Source organism: Jatropha curcas, chromosome 10, assembly GCF_041381405.1.
Source record: "Jatropha curcas cultivar XTBG-Jc1 chromosome 10, XTBG_Jcur_1.0, whole genome shotgun sequence".
Lineage (NCBI taxonomy): Eukaryota > Viridiplantae > Streptophyta > Magnoliopsida > Malpighiales > Euphorbiaceae > Jatropha > Jatropha curcas.
The window spans coordinates 11,262,351-11,282,673 of NC_143160.1; the positions used below are offsets into that span (position 1 = coordinate 11,262,351).

A 20,323-nucleotide genomic window follows, 5' to 3' on the forward strand; every position below is an offset into this window, starting at 1 on the left:
TAAAATAACCATATGTATATATATATATATATATATATATATATATATATATATATATAAATAAAAGTTTGAACATCATGCTAACAAGGACTTATCTATAATGCCCATCCTATCAACATGGCCAATGAAGATTATGGGCAGTAAGCCTTTAGTTGGCGGATCTGTTATCATCAGATCAGTACTGATATGCTCAATTGAGATCTTGTGTGTGTGTATATATATATATATATATATATATATATATATATAAGTTTGAACATCACTCTAATAAGGACTTATCTATAATGCCCATCCTATCAACATGGCCAGTGAAGATTATGGGCGGTGAGCCTTTAGTTAGCGGATCCGCTATCATCAAATCAGTACCGATATGCTCAATTGAGATCTTGTATTTTTGCACTTCTTTTTTCACAGATAGGTACTTTAAATCCATGTGCTTTGCACCCTTAGAATACATATCGTTCTTAGAGAAGAAAACAACTGCGGAATTATCACAATAAATTCTCAACGGTCTAGCTATACTGTCGATAATGCCTAAACCTGAGACAAAGTTCCGCAACCACAATGTGTGAACAATGGCCTCAAAGCATGCCATAAATTCGGCCTCCATCATGGAAGTAGCAATGACATGCTGCTTTCCACTTTTCCATGAAATTGCTCCTCCAGCTAGGAGAAACAAGTAGCCAAATGTAGATTTTCTCAAATTTACACAACCGGCATAGCTTGAATCCGAGTATCCCACCACTTCTAGATGGCTGGACTTTCTATAGGTGAGTATATGATCCTTAGTGCCTTGTGAATACCTAAGTACTTTCTTTGCAGCTTTCCAATGATCCATCCCAAGATTACTTTGATATCGCCCTAACATTCCGACGACGAAACTAATATTCGGTTGAGTACATGTTTGAACATACCTTAAGCTCTTAACTATTGACGCATAGGGAATAGTCTCCATCTCTTTACAGTCCAAATCACTCTTAGGACATTGCATTTCGCTGAACCTATCTCCTTTCTGAATTAGAACAGTTCATGCAGAGCACTTTTCCATTCTAAATCTCTCTAATACTTTATTAATGTAAGCTCTTTGAGACAATCCTAACAATCCTTGTGATCTATCACATAATATTTCTATTCTTATCACATAGGATGCCTCACCCATATCTTTCATTTCAAAGTTCTTAGAGAGAAAACCCTTTATATCATGTAACAACCCAACATCATTCGCAGTAAGAAGAATGTCATCAACATATAAGACTAATATGATCAACTTGCTCCTACTGACTTTCATATAAATACACCAATCAATAGTGTTTTCTATAAATCCATATGAAGTGATGGTATTATTGAACTTAAGATACCATTGACGGGAAGCTTCCTTCAGTCCATCTATTGATTTCTTCAACTTACACACCAAATTTTCCTTTCCTGTGACGACAAATCCCTCTGGTTGGTCCATTTATACTTCCTCCTCTAAGTCACCATTAAGAAAGACTGTCTTTACATCCATTTGGTGAAGCTCTAGATCATAATGAGCCACCAAAGCCAAAATAATTCTCAAAGAGTCCTTTTTGAAAACTGGAGAAAAGGTCTCTTTATAATCAATGCCATCCTTCTGAGTGTAACCTTTAGCACAAGTCTGGCCTTATATCTTTCAATGTTGCCCTTAGAGTCCCGTTTGATCTTGAAAACCCATTTCCAACCAATTTGTTTTGAACCCTTAGACAACTCAGCTAAGTCCCAGACTTGATTATCACTCATTGATTGCATCTCTTCTTTCATGGTATTAAACCACTTTTCAAAATTATCACATTCCATGGCTTTCTGGAAAGAGACTGGATCCTTATCAATGCTCAATTCACATTCATGCACAAGTGAGTAAACCACATAATCACTAGAAATAGCTGGCCTTCTTTGCCTTTTTGACCTCTATAATGCTATTTCTTGTGGAACCACTAGCTCATTCACAACTTGTTCATTATTGAATAGTTCATCATTTATACGGTCATTTTGTGGGTTTGGAATGTTGTTTTATTTTTCAACCATGTTGTTGAATCGTGATACAACAAGAGGAACAACAACCGAAGAAGAGACATTAGGAAAATCCACCTGAGTTGGATTTTCAATCTGAATCTCTTGGACATCCACTTTACGTGGTTCACCACTTCCACTAATATGGCCATTTTCAATAAATCGAGCATTACCAAACTCAACAATTCTCGTACTATGGTTAGGACAATAAAATCTATACCCTTTTGAGTTTTCAGGATATTCTATGAAAAATTCACTAACCGTTCTAGCATCAAGCTTCTTTTCATGCGGATTATATATCTTAACTTCTGCTGGGCAACCCCAAACATGAAGATGCCTTAAACTAGGTTTCCTTCCTGTCCACAGTTCATAAAGGGTCTTAGGAACTGCCTTACTAGGAACCCTATTAAGTAAATATGCAGTAGTCTTTAATGCATGCATCCATAATGATTAAGGTACAGTACTATTACTTAACATACTCCTAACCATTTACATAAGAGTACGATTTCGCCTTTTAGCTACACCATTCTGTTAGGTGTACCCAACATTGTGTATTGCGCACAAATGCCGCGACTTTCAAGGAACTTTGCAAATGGACCTGGACATTGTCTATTTTCATTAAATTTACCATAATATTCACCACCTCTATCAGATCTCACAACTTTAACTTTTCTATTTAACTGCCTCTCTACCTCATTAATGAATATCTTAAGGATATCCATTGATTGAGACTTTTCATGCAGCAAATATACATAACCATACCATAAGAAATCATCAATAAAAGTAATAAAATATTTTTCACCACCCCTAGAAGGAACATCAAAAGGACCACATATATCAGTGTGTATAAGATCAAGTAATTCACTGCTTCTTGTGGCTGGATTCTTTAATGTGTGTTTAGTTTGCTTACCTTTAATGCAATCTATACATACATCCCAGTCAGTAAAATCCAATTGAGGTAAGATTTCACCTTTCACTAACCTCAAAATCCTTTCTTTGGATATATAACCTAACCTTTGATGCCACAAGAAAGCAGAACATTCATTATGTGCACTACATTTATGACCTATATTGTGTTGAACATTAAACAGGGATTCAACAAATTCAACATCAAGATTAAATGATATAAATCATCAAACAAAGTACCAGAACCATAATAGTACTTATGTTTATACAATGAAAAAATACCATTACAAATCTTAAAATTAAAACCAATATTGTCCAACCTCCCTACAAAAACCAAATTTTTGGTACATTCATGAACATAGAGACACTTTTCAAGATCCAGATAACAGCTAGTGTCGAGGATCAATCTATAAGTCCTAATTCCCTCTATTTGTGTCTTCATTCTGTTTCCCATAAACAGGAACTTTTCAGTTCTATTTATGGGTTGGATCAAAAGGAATCCCTGTATAACATGAGACACATGAGTAGTTGCACCAGAATCTAATCACCAAGTATTATTAATCACTTTAATAAGATTTGATTCAAAGCATACTGAACCATAAAATATACTTTCTTTTCAAACCAAGTCTTCCTTTTAGGACAATCCTTCTTGAAGTGACCATTCTTCCTATAGAAGTAGCACTTCAACTCCTTACGGATTTGGCCCTCATTAACCTTCATTGGGGCTTTGTCCCTTTTCTTACCTTTCTTCCCATATTTATTGTTGATGCTACTAGCTCCATTATGAAATGTGAGATTGACATAGTGTTCCTTCAATTTCTTTAATCTTCCTTCCTCTTGAATCAACATGGCCTTAATTTCTTGAATGTTCCATTTTTCCTTAAGGGTGTTGTAATTCACTTGGAACTGACTAAACTCAAGAGGAAATGAGTTAATAATAAATTGAACTAAAAAGGATTCACTCACATCCATTCCCATCGATTTCAATTTGGCTGCCAAATTTTGCATGCCAGTCACATGATCATAAATGGATTATGACCAATCAAACTTCTTGGTCGTTAGCTCACTCATCGAGGATCCTATGATGGATTTATCAGTTATGTCCGATTGAGAGTATTCCTTGATTTTCAACATGTACTCTCTAGCATTGTCTGTTCTAGGCATTGATGGCTTGACATTCTCAACCATTGTCAACCTCATTAAGTTCAAGCTGAGCCTATTAGACTGCTCCCAAGCCTCATAATGGGACTTTGTCAGCTTCAGTGCTAGTCTCTGTAATGGCTACTGGCTTTTCAGAGACTAATGCCAAATCCAAGTCCAAAACTAATAATTAATAATGGATTTGTTCGGACCAATCAGCATAGTTCAATCCATTGAACTTAATCAGCCCAGTGCCCATAGTGAACATGTTAGAAGGAACTGCAACATTATACATATACTTATGCGTTAATACTTTGAGAAAACATAAATGGATTTAAACAAATAACAATCTTAAAGTATGCATTTAAATTCACCTTTGGGTAATACTTAAATACATAGCTTTAACCAGTAACGATGCCAAGAAGAAAAATACTTTGATAGGCTTTCTTTGATGCGGAGCAACTTGCGAATCTTTATGCAAGTCAAAGAGCAGTGACATGCCCGTGCTTCACTACAGCATGCCCATGCTTCCTTCTGGTACTCAGGACATGCCCGTGCTCATTGCAGCAAGCCTCGTGCTGCTTTTTGGAGTCCACAACACGCCCCATGCTGCTCTCTAGAATCCATAGCACACCCATGCTCATTACAGCACGACCTATGCTGCTTTCTGGAATCCATATACATTTTGGTTTTTTTTTTTTACTCTTTTTAATTATTCAATAATGCTCCATACAATATGCATGTTATCTTTGGATATACATTCATATTAACAAGTACAATGATAAGTCTCTTTAATGTCCTTGATTGTAAGTAATGGTCTACCTTTGGGTAACCTAACAACATTATAATCAATGATCTCAATTGTTCAAATTTATCTTTCATGTCATTTAACGGCATCAACAAACATGAACAATTGAAAACCGCATAATCAAATGTCTAAACTAATCCAAACAAGGCCACTTTGGTGACTAACAAGTTTTCCATTCATTAAACATTGATTTATGCAAAACTTTATGAGATTGAATTAAGATCTCAAAACTTTAATGACATTATGCAATAAGATGTCATAACCTTTCTTTATAAATAATACAGCAGAATAATTTATAAAGTGTAAAGAAAATAACCAGTTTTCAATTTCTATAATTTTGGCTTCGTTTATATCAGATTAATCAACTTCATAATACAAAATTAGTTTTCATTAATTAAGCCAAACAAAAGACTATCAAACAAATCTAGAACAGAAACAGGCTCTGATACCACACGTTAAAGTAAACTTTAATATAGCCTAGATCTTATTGTTCATAGAATTTGTTTAATAAGAATACACAATAAGCGGAAGCGTACCTTGGTCCATAGCTATTGATTACCTGGTTGTGGCAATTCGATTCTCACCGTAACAGTAGATCTGTGTTTTTTCACTCTGGCCTTTTGTCCATAAGTTCTCTCTTAATGGTCAGAGAATTATCAACAGCAATGGGAGTTTTCTTTTCACGTTCTCTCAAACAAACTATCACTGCTATATGTTTGAGATAGCCGTCACACTCTCTCTTAACCCACGCTGTTAATTTCCTTTTATCTTTTATAAGGCAAAGGAAGGGTATTAAAACCTTGACTGGTCCACATCTCATTAAGCCCAATAACCATCATCTTGGGCCACCTTAATTAGAACTAGCCCTTTAATTACATGGGCCACTAAGATTATTAAAATAATCTAACAAACTGTTGCAGTGTGATAGAAACGAGTGTTCCTATCATCATCAATAATCCACCTTTTTTTTGGACTTTGAAACCGCAACTGTTCTTCTTGATCCAAGATACTAGCCATCTCCTGATATAATCACCTCTCCAAACGGAACAGACTAGAGTGAGGATTATTAGATAAGCGCACCTGGACTCCACGCAATCTCGCTAAAGCCCTTCTTTTATGCTTATTCACATCCCCAAACACCTCTGATTTCTAAACCTGCAAAGCATCAATAAACTCCTTCAAAGCCAAAGAAAAATTCATATCCCCTCTCCATTTGGACTGAACAAACTCCATAAACAAAGGGTGCTACAACCAAGCTCCTTGAAAATGAAATAATCTTGGCACTGCAGCAGCAACTGTACCCAAAAGCTGTAGAAAAATAATATAATGATTTGAGGCAAATCATTCAAGGTGAAGTACAGTAGCCAATGGAAAATTAAGACACCATTGATGGTTTGCTAAGAATCAGTCTAGCCGAGCTATGCGAAAATCCCCCCCCCCCCCGATCGCCTTGCCACCATGTGAATTTAGCTCCCACAAAACCCAAATCCATTAATTGTAACTCATTCAACCATTATTGAAAATGATTGCATCGCAAACCCACATGAATGCCTATCCTAGTATCCTCATCTGTCTCTTTAATTGAGTTAAAGTCGCCACTTAACATCCAAGGGTGTTACATAGCCCGACCCAATTCATCTAATTCTTCAAAAAGGATCTTCCTATAATGCTCGATTGGACTACCATAAATTGCCGTAAAAAACCAACAACGGCCATCACGGTAAACCCGACACCTCTGGAAATCACTCTAGAAGAGTACTCTCCTAAACCTGCCTCTGCCTCCCTATAGGACCAATACCCATAATCTCCTCTAGACCCCCATGGGAGTCTATCACCATCCCCATACCAATCTTGGTCGAATCCCTCGGATCATAAGGAATAATCTTGTCCAACACATCCCCTTTATAAGTTGGGCCAACACAAGCTTGCCCCATGACTAAAGTATGCTCCCCTGTAGTAGTAACAGCATTTACCTCTGACTTAATTCCTAGTTAAAAGCAGCACAAATGAAAATGCAGGATGCAACTATTAAGGAATCAATACAGTATCACTAACTGTAACCAAGCTTATTTCTATTGCTTTTGATTTGGATCAAAGGGAGCTTCTGTGGCCCATGTTGGACTCAAGCGCTTAGCCTGTTTCAATGGGTCTAGAACTAGGCAAAAGGCCCATTTCTAAAGAAAAATCATGTGTGGGCTTAGTGGATATAGGCCTCTTATCTCTTTTAGACCCAATAGCTAAAACCAGTTGTGACGAATTCCCCTCACAAGAGGGTAGCCAACCATCCCGTTAGTAGTATCATCCATATTAACAACTTCATCAAACACATTATCATATAAAGCTGCAAACTTATTGCGTCCGTTGTTTATCGCCCCTTGTTCCCTGTTTAGCTCCACTAATCACATGATTATTCCAATCCTTGACTCTAGAACCCATCGGTGACTTAGAGTCCCTACCATGCTAGGGAACTCAAGTTTTTGCTAGATTGAAGGCCCTATTTTTTGGCCATCATCCAAGGGCCGAAACGATTCATAACCTCTGCCGCCACCAAATTTGACAAGCCCGACTACATCCGACGAACCACTGGAACTTGCACATCAGTGATGTCATGACCTTCATTGTTCCCCATATTCTCAACTGGAGGAGAAGAGTCTGACTTCCCCGCTTGATCAGTAGACTGACAATTGTCCTGTTGATGACCATAGCAACCACACGTAAAACACACAATATGGACCCCTTCATACCCCCAACTGCCTCACCCTTTGTCAAAGCCGAAATTTAGACAACAATGGTTTAGAAAGATCAACTTCCACACGTAACCATGCGTACTTACCCCTTGACGCATCCAAAGTGGTGCACCCACTCTAACGGGAGTCCCTATCCTTTTACCCAACCTTATTAAGAATGTTTTGGCATAGTATTCCACATGAAGGTTAAGAACCCTAACCCAAACTAGAGCCTTAGTAATCTCAGCATTCTCCGGATCAAAATTTGGCTGCCACCTCTAAACTATAACATAATGATCTGCCACCACCGAAGGACTGTTGTAAAAAACATGGTCATACTCATCCTGATTAGAGAACCAGACCATGTAGTAACCATTTATAGGATCAATAAAATCCACCAGAGATTTCAAATCCCACAAAGCCTTAAGCCTTCTTTACAGGAAAGCAAAACCCACTGAGCGCCCTAATAACTTGATGATCAAGATAGTTTTCCATTTATCTCGCAACAGTTTCTTCTCAGTAGTAGCACCCGAATGGTGGGACACTCCGGATCATCATCCATATCCTCTTCCTCTTCCTCTTCAAAATCATCTGAAACATTATAGTAATCCTCTGTATCCGCCGCTTTAAATGATTCAGTGCCATTCTCCCCCATAACCACATCCCTCAACGAAATCTTCTGCTAGGTTCCATGCGACGCAAAACAACCACCTCTTCATCTGACTCAGTACTTTGGGAATGAACCCCCCCCCCCCCTTCCTCCCAATAAACTTGACTTTCTTGTTACTATGCTTTAGCTAATCAGTCTCCTCAACCGAAGTTGGAAGCAACTTTATGCTAACCTCAGCCTCCATGTGTTACTTGTATGAAGTTTTGTATGAATTATTGTTATGAATTTTATTCTCGTGTCTTGTGTGACTCTTGAGTGAATTATAATTTAAAAAATCAATAAGAAAAAAAATACAGTTTCTTTTCATTTGTCGCTAATTATTGTAATATCTTTTTTATTTTGTTTTTGTGTGATCATTTGAAGTGTTTTTTAATATAAAAAGATGGGTCTTTAGTTATGTTCTATGTTCTATAATTAAATATAGAATAGTTGCTACTAATAATATGAAGATTAATCACGTATGGAACTCAATTCCAATACTTTTTTTTTTAACGGACAGGAAAATCATATTATATCATAGAAATAAAATCCATCATCTAAAGACTGGATTTGATGTTTAACAAATAAGATTTGGTAAAACAATCTATCTTGATGACATGGAAATTCCAAATTTCTCTTGTATTAAGCCACAATTTGGATGGCAGAATCTACTCGTTATGAACCTAGTTAGATCGAATTTTAAGATTTTGATTGGGTTCTGATAAAATTCAAAAGTTTTTTTTTTTTTTTTTTTTTTTTTTTTTGACTCAAGCAAGAGGTTAAATTTTAATAGCTTCAGAAGTAATAGCATCAATGACAATAGAGGTAGGAAAATCACTCCACTATACTCTATCAGGCACAGAAACGACTGCTTTAGGTAAGCAATGGGCAACGCTGAACGTTTGACAAAAATAACAGAAACATCGCTTAGCTCCGCCAAAAGATCCTTGCAATCAAAAATTAAACTACCAAAATAAGAGAAATCTTCTTTATCACCATTAACAGCTTGCACTACCACCAAACAATCCAATTCAACCACCACACGCTGCAACCTCTTACACTTCACACCCAGCTCAAAACTTCTTGTACCCCATTACTTCCACCATGGCTACTAGATCAACAGAAACTAGAAAAGGAACCATAGCGGCATACAAGAAAACTCAACGGGAATCTCGCACTATCCAAGCAATACCACTTCTTTGATTACTAGCATCCAAACCACCATCTATATTAATTTTAACAAATTCAAACTCCGCCGGCCTCTAAACATCAAACTGCAGCACTCGATTACGTAGAGGAGGAATAGTTTTATTCACATCATACCACTCATTCCATTTCAACAACGCTGCACGTACCACCTGCAATTCTGTCAACCTTCTATTATTCCAAACAACACCATTACGAGACTGCCATATTTGATAGAGAATCATCACAGCTCTTGCAACAGCTTCCGGTGGCAAACTATTCATCATCATTTGGAACCATTCGCATGCTGAATTAGCAGCCAGCGGCACACCAAAAGCAGATGCCATCCATCATCTTCTAAACCAGTGGTATTAGATGATTTGATATAAGAATTGGCAGTATCTAATAACCAAGGATCTCGCCAAACATGAATGCTCCTACCATCACCTACTTTCCGTTGCAATCTAAACCCCAAAACCTCCCTTAACTACCACACTGAACTCTAGAAGAAAATAGGACTCTTGCCTTTTTTAGCCTCCATAAAATCACAATCTGGATAATATCTGGCTTTAAGGAGTTTAGAAACAAAAGAAAAAGGATTTACCATCAAATGCCATCCTTGCTTTGCAACCAGCGCCATATTAAACTCTCTAAACTTTCTAAAATCCAACCCTCCATTAGCCTTTGTTCTACATAGCTTCTCCCAACTCATCCTTCGAATACAAGAAGAAGATCTTGAATCTGACTTCCACATTTTGGATACAGTAGAGTATGAATAAGAAAATTGCTAATGAACTTTTATGAAGGGTATACTTAACCCGAAATCCAATCCCTGAGAGATTTGAAATTTTATCTTTTTTGAATTATAGTATTAAATCTTTAATAAATTGAAATACTTATAATAAATGATCTATAGAAACTATAATTTTATTTTTATTATAATGCAGTAATGCAAAATCATTTCAGTCTAGTTTCATATTTAAATTGAATTGATCAAAATTTTGAATTTTAAAATTTAAAATTTAAAATTCAATTTCTAGTATTTAGTCAATGTCATAAATAATGAGGGAAAAATAATAGTGATGATAATAGTAATCTTAGAGAAAAATAATTTTAATTATATTGATTTGTCATATGAGTTTTTTAGTTATTCTATTACTTGATTTTTATTATAATTACAATTAAAGTGTCTATTACTGTTATTCTTGAGTGAAACATTATGATAAAAAAAATGCTTGAAATTAAAATTTTAATTTACTAATTATTATAACTCCTATTTACATATTAATTTATTTTCGTATGTTTTATGTAATCTAATTTTTTAAAAATATGGATATGTAGATAATGAATTTTCTCATGTATCTACAGATAACGAGTATCCATAGATATACCTAATTCATTGGATTTGGAAATAGATATTAACATTTCATATGTAAAGTAATGAGATTAGAGATGAGATAGGGTTTGAATATGAGTATTCTATTTGATCCGAACCCTACCGGTTGCCATCCCTAGCCACAACCACGAACCCTTTATTCTTGAGCTCGAAAGACTAAGGAAAGGACAGAAAACAGAATAGATTCATAGATTTTTCTTGACAAATATGGCTAAATACCCTTAGAAAAAATGCTCATGAGGGGCAGAAAAGTAAAATAGAAAAATAATTGGAAATATAAAGAAAAGTAAATGAGGAGAAAAGAATTGCCGCCAACATCTACATTACTGCCCGCTGTCACCTATTATGACCAGTGAAAAAGTTTACTTGTAAATAGGAGTAGAGCTTTAGAAAGAAAGAGTCTTTGTTTTCTCACCACACACTTCTTCTTCAATATTTTTATTGAAGAGAGATTCTTCTTCTTCAATATTTTTATTTGGCTTTCAAAATCAATTTCTTGGAATGGCATCTTCATATCGCCCACAAAATGACTTTGACAACCTCTTTGGAAAAGCTATAACTGATTGACTCTACTTTTTTTTTTTTTTTTTTTTATCTTTCTAAAGATTCAAGGTTGATATTATTCTTTCAAAGGAAATTTGGAATTTTAATAACTGATGGAAAAAAATAAAAAAGAAAAAAAGAAAGAAAGAAAGAATGAATAAAACAAAGAAAAATTCTCAATGATGCAAGGAAAATTATATCTTAGTAAAATTGATTATAATTTTCCTATGAGATTTCAACAACTAAGTAATTTGAAATTGCTTGTTAACCCAATACAATTGATTATAATATTAAAAATTACTTATCTGAGTTATACTAAAGATTTACTTAAAAGAATTTCGTGCCTGCTCACGAGTAATTAATATTATTATAAATTGTTATTTTGAAAAAAGAAATTATTTGCAATTTTATATTAAAATTTATAATAAAAATAGATTGGATAGATTTTTTTTTTTCAAACTTATTTCTTGTTTTATCTGTTAGATAGATCATGCATTTAAAAATAAAAAAAAATACAAAGATATTATCAGCATTAAACACATAAAAATGAACAAAAATTGAGAGGTTACAAAAAAGTGCTTAATGGTAATACACCATTAATGTTGCAAGTATAAAGAATAAAAGATTGAAAAAAAAAATAAATTAACCTTAGGAGAAGAGTTCCCGGCAAAAAAGATTTTACTTTTGGCGGATCTCTGTATCTCTCATTCATCTATGTGTTGCAATTTAGAAGAGAGATAAAAAGAGAAAAAGATATATTCTTTTTTTCTTCGCGTTTGTATATTTTAATTGTATGCTCTGTATGCTACTAGGCGTACTAGCTTGCTTAAGCCCAGCATAAGGCTTTCTTTACTGCGCCTTCCTTGCTTGACAGTTTTCTTTCTTCTACAAAAACAAAAAGAAAATATAGATGGATACATCTTTGAAGGGTTTTCAAAGAAAATATAGATAGATACATCTTTGAAGGGTTTTCTTTCTTATACAAAGACAAAAAGAAAATACAGATAGATACATCTTTGAAGGGGTCCTATGATCGATTGCTTTGATTGGATATATCTTTTAAAAATAAATTTTCAAATAAAATGTATATAATATTTTATTTAGGAAAGAAATAAAAAGGAAAAAAAAATATTTTTTTATATGGTTGTAAGGAAATTTGAAGGTTTAGTTGGAGAGAATAAAATATTTCTTTTTCGTAATATTTTGTATTTATTAATTTATTAATTTATTTAAATTTACAACTTAGAACAATATAGAAATAAAATACTTAAATAAACTTATTAATTGACCAATATTGGATCCTAAGATGATTTGTTTGTAATTTCCATTTATTTGCTTTGCTTTAGTCTTTTTTTCTTTGTCCATTAATGTTAAATTTCATTAAAACTTATAGCCTTTCCAGTTGAAGAAGTGGTTGATTTTTAAAATTCAAATTGATAATTTTTTAAAATAGTTTTTTTCTTATTATGTGTTGAGTTTTGAAAAGAGTTTTATAATTAAACCCTTCAAAATTTTTAAATTTCTTTTATTACGTGAGTTCTGAAAATAGTTTTATTCTTAATAATAATAATTTATTTTTTATTTCTTTTTTATTCTTGAATAATTTGTAATTATTATTATTTTAATTTAATAAGAAATTTATATCTCCCTTGCAAAAACTATAAATTTCTATTTTGAGTTACTTTATAGAGTTTAAAGAATTTATATGTATATGCATATATTCCTCTCTCGAATATACCTGGTAAGTAATACTGCTACTGTAGCCAAAATAATTTCCATTATCAATTCTGTTTTAGATCACTTCATTATATAAAAATGACATTAAATGCATAAAAAATAGCATTACAAGTAGCTTGTATGACGAAGTGTAATACAAATTAATCAATTGTATTTATTTTAATCTAAATAAAAACTTATGCTTTAATATTATATAGATAAAAAAATTAAAAAAGTATAAAAAAATGAGTATATAACGAGTATAAAATAAAAATTTATTAAAAAAATAAATTAAACTAAATAAAAAATTATATAATCAAATTTCTAATATTTGAAAATTTTTTTAAAGCAAACAAAGAAACTTGCATTAATACCGATAAAAAGGTATCAAACACAGTGGAAACGATGTCCACTCTTGAATATGAGCATATAAATAGGAGGCTCTAGCTAAGATATGAACCCCTATATTAGCTTGTCTTCGAATCCATCTAATAGCCACATTTGGCCTAGAAGCTAATAACATCTTACAATTCTGAATAGCCAAACCAAATTCAGATAAATCAAAATTACTAGAGTTTAAAGAAAAAAAAATTATTATGACAGTCTAAATAGAGACATCCAGCTAGTGAAGGGAGATTTTCCTGTACCCACACCAAACACGAGCGAAGAGCTACTGCCTCTTCTAGCTGAGGGGTTGTATAAGCATAAAAAACAAAAAAAAAAGCCAAATAAAGCACAAAGAAAAGAGCCATCAGGGAGTTCAAAGACACACCCAAAACCCGCCATCTGCAGCTTTGCAAAGATAGCACCGTCCATAAAGCCTTGCGAACCTGCAGTATCAATAACGCCCCAACTTGGTGGACCGCTAGGCTTGTGGATAGACAACAATTGAGCTGTCGTGGCTGTCATGGTCGCACGCCAATCTCCAAATATGGAACCTGAAACTTCACAATTTATTGATAGGAGCTTTTGGAACATGTTATAGAAACAGGCAATCCATCTAAATATTTAGACATTTTATGTTCTATGCATGTCAAAATCAACTTCCAATTAAGACCAATTTAAGCAGGAGAGGATTGATATTGATCATGTCTATATTTTTTGTGGAGAGAAAGAAGAATTTGTTTTCTATATTATTTTTTTTTATTGCAGTGTCTCTCGCAATCGCAAGGTCTGGCTATTATGTCAATTTTGCATCCATCAGATTGAGGAAAATGATACAGTTAAGGTGTTGATAAAAAAGTTTGCAAATATTTTTGAACCAGACCAAATGGAGGTGTTGTTCATAATGGCATGAGCTATATGGCGGGCACGAAATGCTCTACTTTCCCCGTTAACAACAGCTAAACGAGTTACAGGTTGTGCAAATCGCATTACCAACTATTCATGATTATAAAAATAGTGGTAGAAGGTATGTTTTGCAACCCATTAATCTGCAGGTTAATGATGAAGGTAAATCTGGAGTCCAGATTAATTTTAAATTAGGGATGATAATGAATCGAGCATGAGGTGAATTTTTTAATATGTATATTCATCCCTTGAGATTAAGTGTAATTCTATTTGGCTAATTCGATTAATTCAGCCAATTTAGTTCCGTGAATAAATGTTCTGCTAAAAAAATTTAAAATTTCTTTGATCAGTTAAAAATTCGGTTAAAATTTAATAGAACTAATCAAATTAACAGACTATCAAAACTATATCGTTTTGATTAAGTAGATAATAAAATTAAAAATTAAAAATATCTTAGTTTTTATTTGGATTAAATAGTTATTAATTACTTCGCTTAACTTTTATTTCTGTTAAAGTTGGTTAATCATATATTTCGGCTAAATTCAGTCGATTAGTTAAGTTCTAATTTTCTTTAATTTTAGTTCGGTTAATGATTGAAATTAATTTGGTCAAAAAGTTCGGTTAAAAAATTCATTCAATTAATTTATTTTGATTAAAAATTTTACTTAAACCCATCAAATTGGTCGAATGCTTACCTCTATGTGTGTGAGTGCGTGTCGGCCACTCATCAATCCGGGCCGGGTCAAATTTAAATTCGGGTCAGGTTAGTTGAAAAATAATAAAAGAACTTTTAAAAATTAAATGGAGCGGAATGAGTGTTATCCGTTTTATTATTTTCTTTTTATGGTAATGGGTGCATTTCAAACCGTCTTCAAATCATTAAGCCAATCAAATTACTTTTATGAGTTTAGTTGGATTTAAGTTAATTTTTATTTACAAACCCTGAAAGTGGATTTGATTTGTACCAATATTTCCAGCAACATCAAATCGAACCATAGAAAAAACAACAGAAAGAAAGAAATGGAACAGGAGAGAAAAGCAGAGCTAAATGAGGCAAGAAAATAGAGAGAGAAGGTTTGTGGGATGATTGATTAAATCTCAAAGAGCAGACAAAAAAGAAAAGAAAGGAGACTGTCGATTTGACATTTTGACAAGATGTAACATTGCACCATAACCTAATAAAGGCAAACCCAATCAAACAACCAAACCAAACTCAATAATAAAAAAGTCTTCTTCACTGCCCAGTCAATCACCTTGATATGCTCCATCATTTACCCTCCCTCTCCTGTTCTTTCTTTTTGGAAGTTCAGAAATAATATATATATATATATATATATATATATATATATATATATATTTACCATATAATTTAATTAATTGTTAAATATTTCTGATTTTTACACTTCCTTCCAAATATTTTGGCTAATTTTAGGGTGCCCTTTCTTTCCTATATTTTCCTCTTTTCTTTTTCCCTTTTAGAAATCCATTCAAAATTATTATTAAATTGATAGTTTTACGCCCTGCTCGGCAATAATTTTTTAAATAACTTTTAGTGTTTTAATAAAGTTAAAATTCTATTTTTAGAGTTTGAGTGCGTTTTTATGACAATTATACTCATTATTTTTCATCCCGAATTCAATTAATTTTTTTAATTCATTAGAGGTTTTTATGGTCCAAAATAACACCCATTGGCTTATTAAATTGATGAAACAACTGTGACCGAGAGAAATCGAGCTTGAGACTACTTACTCCTCACATAAGTGAAAAAAACAATCAGGCCACCACCTAATTGGCAACCGAATTCAATTAATTAAACAACTACTGTTATTTTTTATCAATTTAAGTTAAATAGGTAACAACTATCAGCTAAAAACAACTAATAAAACAGCAAATAATTACTATAATGACTAACAGCTATTAAAACTGTTAATATTTCTAAATAAACCCTTAATTTAGTTATATGTGTCTATATTAGCCAAATAAGTCATGGGTTGGAGAGGTTGTTACTAATAAAATTGTAACACATATTGAGTTTAATTAGATTTATGGACACACCTTAACCACTATATTTATTTTTTTTGGAACTTATTTTATATGTACAATAAATTATCAATAATTGAAAATTGATTGATTGACAAAAGAAAAAATAAACCTGTAATACTTGTGGTAGGTACAAGTTCATCCACCATTATTAATTTCACAAGAACATGACTTAAACATTAATTACTATAGTGTGTAAAATTAAAAGCATTTCCTAATTGAAATTAATTATGTACCGAAAACAAATATTAAGTTAGCTACAACCTTTGTTTTAAGTATAAAGACAGAATTACATAACTCAGATTTCAGTGAAACATCATATCACCCTATCAAGAATCTTTCTGGGCCATGCATATATTATTATTATTATTATTATTATTTATTTTGAAAATTTATTATTATTATAATAATATTTCTGCAATGAAATTAATGGGATTATATCAGCGTATATAAACAAGTTTAGCCGTAAAATTAAAAAAAAAAAAATCGATCCGTAATTATAAATTCAAAAATGAGATTAATATTTATTACCAAAAAGAGTACATAAATATTTATTGATAAAAAATTAAAAAGAAAGAAAAACAGGATTAATATTATTATCAAAAAGAGTATACAAATATTTATAGATAAAAAAAATCAAAAGAAGGAAAAGGGAAAAGAAAATTCATCTAGTTTTGTTAAAAAGGTTAAAAAAAAATAAAAATAAATAAAAAAAGAGGAAGAATAGGTGAAAGATACTGAGGTGACGTTTGTGAAATGATATTCAAACTGTCATCACGTACTGGACGTGGGTTTCTTTGCTTGGGCCCTCCTTTGTCCCCTTCTGCTTCCCACTATATAATATATAATATTCAATTTAAAGAAAAATAGATTATTTGCATTAAAAATACTTTGATTGTAAAATTAATAAAAGGAGAGAAAAAAATAAGTGCAAAAATTTTTGAAAGGAATTTTAATTTCTTGTCGTTTCATTATTCTTCTTTTTTTTGTTTTTTCCTAAGGAAATATCAGATTTCCTTTCTATTTCCTTACATTTATTTTCATTCTTTTAAGTAAATTTTGAAGTAGTACCAATTATTTTTTTTATTTTTATTGAGATTATCTATAAATTCTCAATTTTACAAATGACTTTTTTTTTTTGTTTATACCACTCATGTCACATCAGACCCATAAATGGAAGCCATCCCAATATATATTTTCAATTCGGAGCAATCGAATACTCAAACTATTGCTCTAGTATTAAATACATATATGATTTATCAAAAAATCATAGTTCGAATCTCTTTTCTTAATACTCAAAAAAAAAAAAATACTCAACCCATTAAAAGACGTTAGTCATTTCCATTTAAACGAACTCCTATGGTAGGTTAAAAATGACTTTAATAGTAGATTAATAATATTATTTAGCTCAAACTCAATTCGTTAATGTATATTTAAATTTGAAAAGATAAATTTGCCATTTTATATTCGATTTTAAACTGGAGTGAATAATAATTTCAAATTATTAAAAAAGCTCGACTCATTTACTAGTTTAAATTCTAAATAACTCCACTTATTTATTAAAACGAGTTTAATAAGCATGTTAAAATGTGGTTTAATAAAACGAAAATTTTTCTAATGGAATCTCAAACAATTATAAACAATTGACTCATTTTATTTTCTTTCCTCCCTTTTTAAGAATGAGAATATAATTAAGGAGAATTTTCATATGTACATAATTTTTTTTATTAATTTGATTACTAATTTGATCAAAATTATTGACAGTGGAAAAAATCGAAAAATACAGGGTATGTTCAGTTGTAGAAAACTAGAATAGTTTTCAAAAAAACTGGAAAACAGAGTTTTTGTGTTCAAATCATTCAGTTTTCTATTTGGAAAACTAGAAAACAATTTTTCAGTTTTCCAAAATTTAACTCAGATTTGGAAAACAACTTTAAATTGTTTTCCAGAGTTTTCCTTTACAACAAAATACATGTTTTTCAATTGTTTTTCACTTTTAAAAAATGGCATTTTCATAATTAAAATTATAATATTTGTAAATAATTTTTTCTATAAAATATTTTCATTTGAAAAAATAAAAATATTTCAATAAAATAAAATTTTAGATTATGCTTTAATAAATAATCAATTTTATTATTACAAATACATGATATTTTTTATTTTTAAAAAAATTATAAAATGATAGAAAATGATATTATTATTATAAATAATCAATAACAAAAATTCAAAAAACTTTTTTCTCTAAACAACGACATCCAATTTCTAGGACATCCATAATATTATTTGCCTATGGCTAACCTCTACCAAAACCATAATAAGCTTTCTGTACTCTCTCTCTTTCTCTTTTATATACTCACACGTCTCTTCTCTTCCATATTCCTTGTAGATTGCTTCTGTCTTTGTCTCTCTTTCTCTTCCATTTTGTGTGATTCTTATATATGTTTTGCATTTTCTTTCCTCTAATGACCCATTAAAATTCTTCTTCCATCAATATATAATACTCCTCAATTTTCCTATATTTTCCTTTCTTGTACATCTCTTTATCCAAACATGTCAGCTGCCATCGCCGCCGCTTCTGCCGCTGCTGGCAATGGGAGTTCTTCAAGAAATGATAATATATCCCCAGCATCGCCATCTCCTCAACCACCGCCAATAGCACCGCCCTCACTTCCACTGAGTCGTTACGAATCTCAAAAAAGACGTGACTGGAATACTTTCGGTCAATACCTAAGAAACCACCGGCCACCTTTAGCTCTGTCACGGTGCAGCGGTGCTCATGTTCTTGAATTTTTAAGATATCTTGACCAATTTGGTAAGACTAAAGTGCATAACCAAACTTGTCCATTCTTTGGCCACCCTCATCCACCTGCTCCTTGCCCTTGCCCACTTAAACAAGCTTGGGGTAGCCTTGACGCGCTCATCGGACGGCTGAGAGCAGCTTTTGAAGAGAATGGTGGCTTGCCTGAGACTAATCCGTTTGGTGCACGCGCCGTCAGACTTTATCTTAGGGAAGTGAGAGATGCACAGGCCAAAGCTAGAGGAATAGCTTATGAGAAGAAGAAGAGAAAGAAGCCACAACCTCAACAACAGTTACGATCTGAAAATGGTTACAATAATCAAAGTCTGCAAGCTGGTGGCGCCGGTGGTGGATTTGTGGTTGAAAGAAATATGATAAACAGAGGTGTGGTTAATATGGGGAATTTGTCTGTATTGAACTAAGATTATTCCTCATGTAGTGAGTATGTTTTAGGGTTTATGTTTTCTAGTGTTGAATGGTAATTATTTTCTTTTTTTCTTTTTTTTTTTTGGGTTTTGATTATATGGGTAATTTAAAATGAGATTTTTTTTTTTTCATTTACTTATTACTATTATTAATCAAATGCATGTGTTTATCCTTCAGTCAAAAGGTCTCAAAAACTACATTTTTATTCTAACTTTGTTTTATATTTTTGGCTAATATTCTAATTTTAGATAGTACCAAAAGAAAAAATATCAAATAATTTTATAAACCCAGCTTAATTAAAACTTTAGCTAATTAATTGTGCCAAATATTTATATTTAGTCTCTTTAAGAATATAGAGTAAGATTTTTTTCAGGTTTCCGTTTACCAGAAAAAGATTAATGTGTAATTAATATATGTAACTATGTTAGTTTTAATTACTGTATTACCTCTTTTTATTTTCTGTAAGAAGATATTCATACTCTCTAAAAAGATATTCATATCTTTAAATTATTATTATTAACTTTTTTAAAATATATGTATTTGGTGTCAGTAAGTTTTTTGAAATTGAACTAATTAAATTAAAGAACTTTTACATTTAGGATTAATTAATTGTCCTTCCGTCCCAAAATATAAATCGTTTTAGCATTATTATTTTGTCTCAAACTATAAGTCA

At 32.2% G+C, this 20,323-nt stretch overlaps 1 protein-coding gene across 1 annotated transcript; it reads left to right on the forward strand.

Annotated features, from left to right (window-relative positions):
- Positions 1-18,727: 18,727 nt before the first annotated feature.
- Positions 18,728-19,729, forward strand: LOC105636941 (protein LIGHT-DEPENDENT SHORT HYPOCOTYLS 4). The gene has a single exon (XM_012220350.4). The coding sequence runs from the start codon at positions 18,978-18,980 to the stop codon at positions 19,644-19,646; it is 669 nt and encodes a 222-aa protein (XP_012075740.1). The 5' UTR covers positions 18,728-18,977; the 3' UTR covers positions 19,647-19,729.
- Positions 19,730-20,323: the final 594 nt, after the last annotated feature.

Coding starts and splice junctions, on each gene's coding strand:
- LOC105636941 (XM_012220350.4), top strand. CDS start 18,978: ATGTCAGCTGCCATCGCCGCCGCTTCTGCCGCTGCTGGCAATGGGAGT.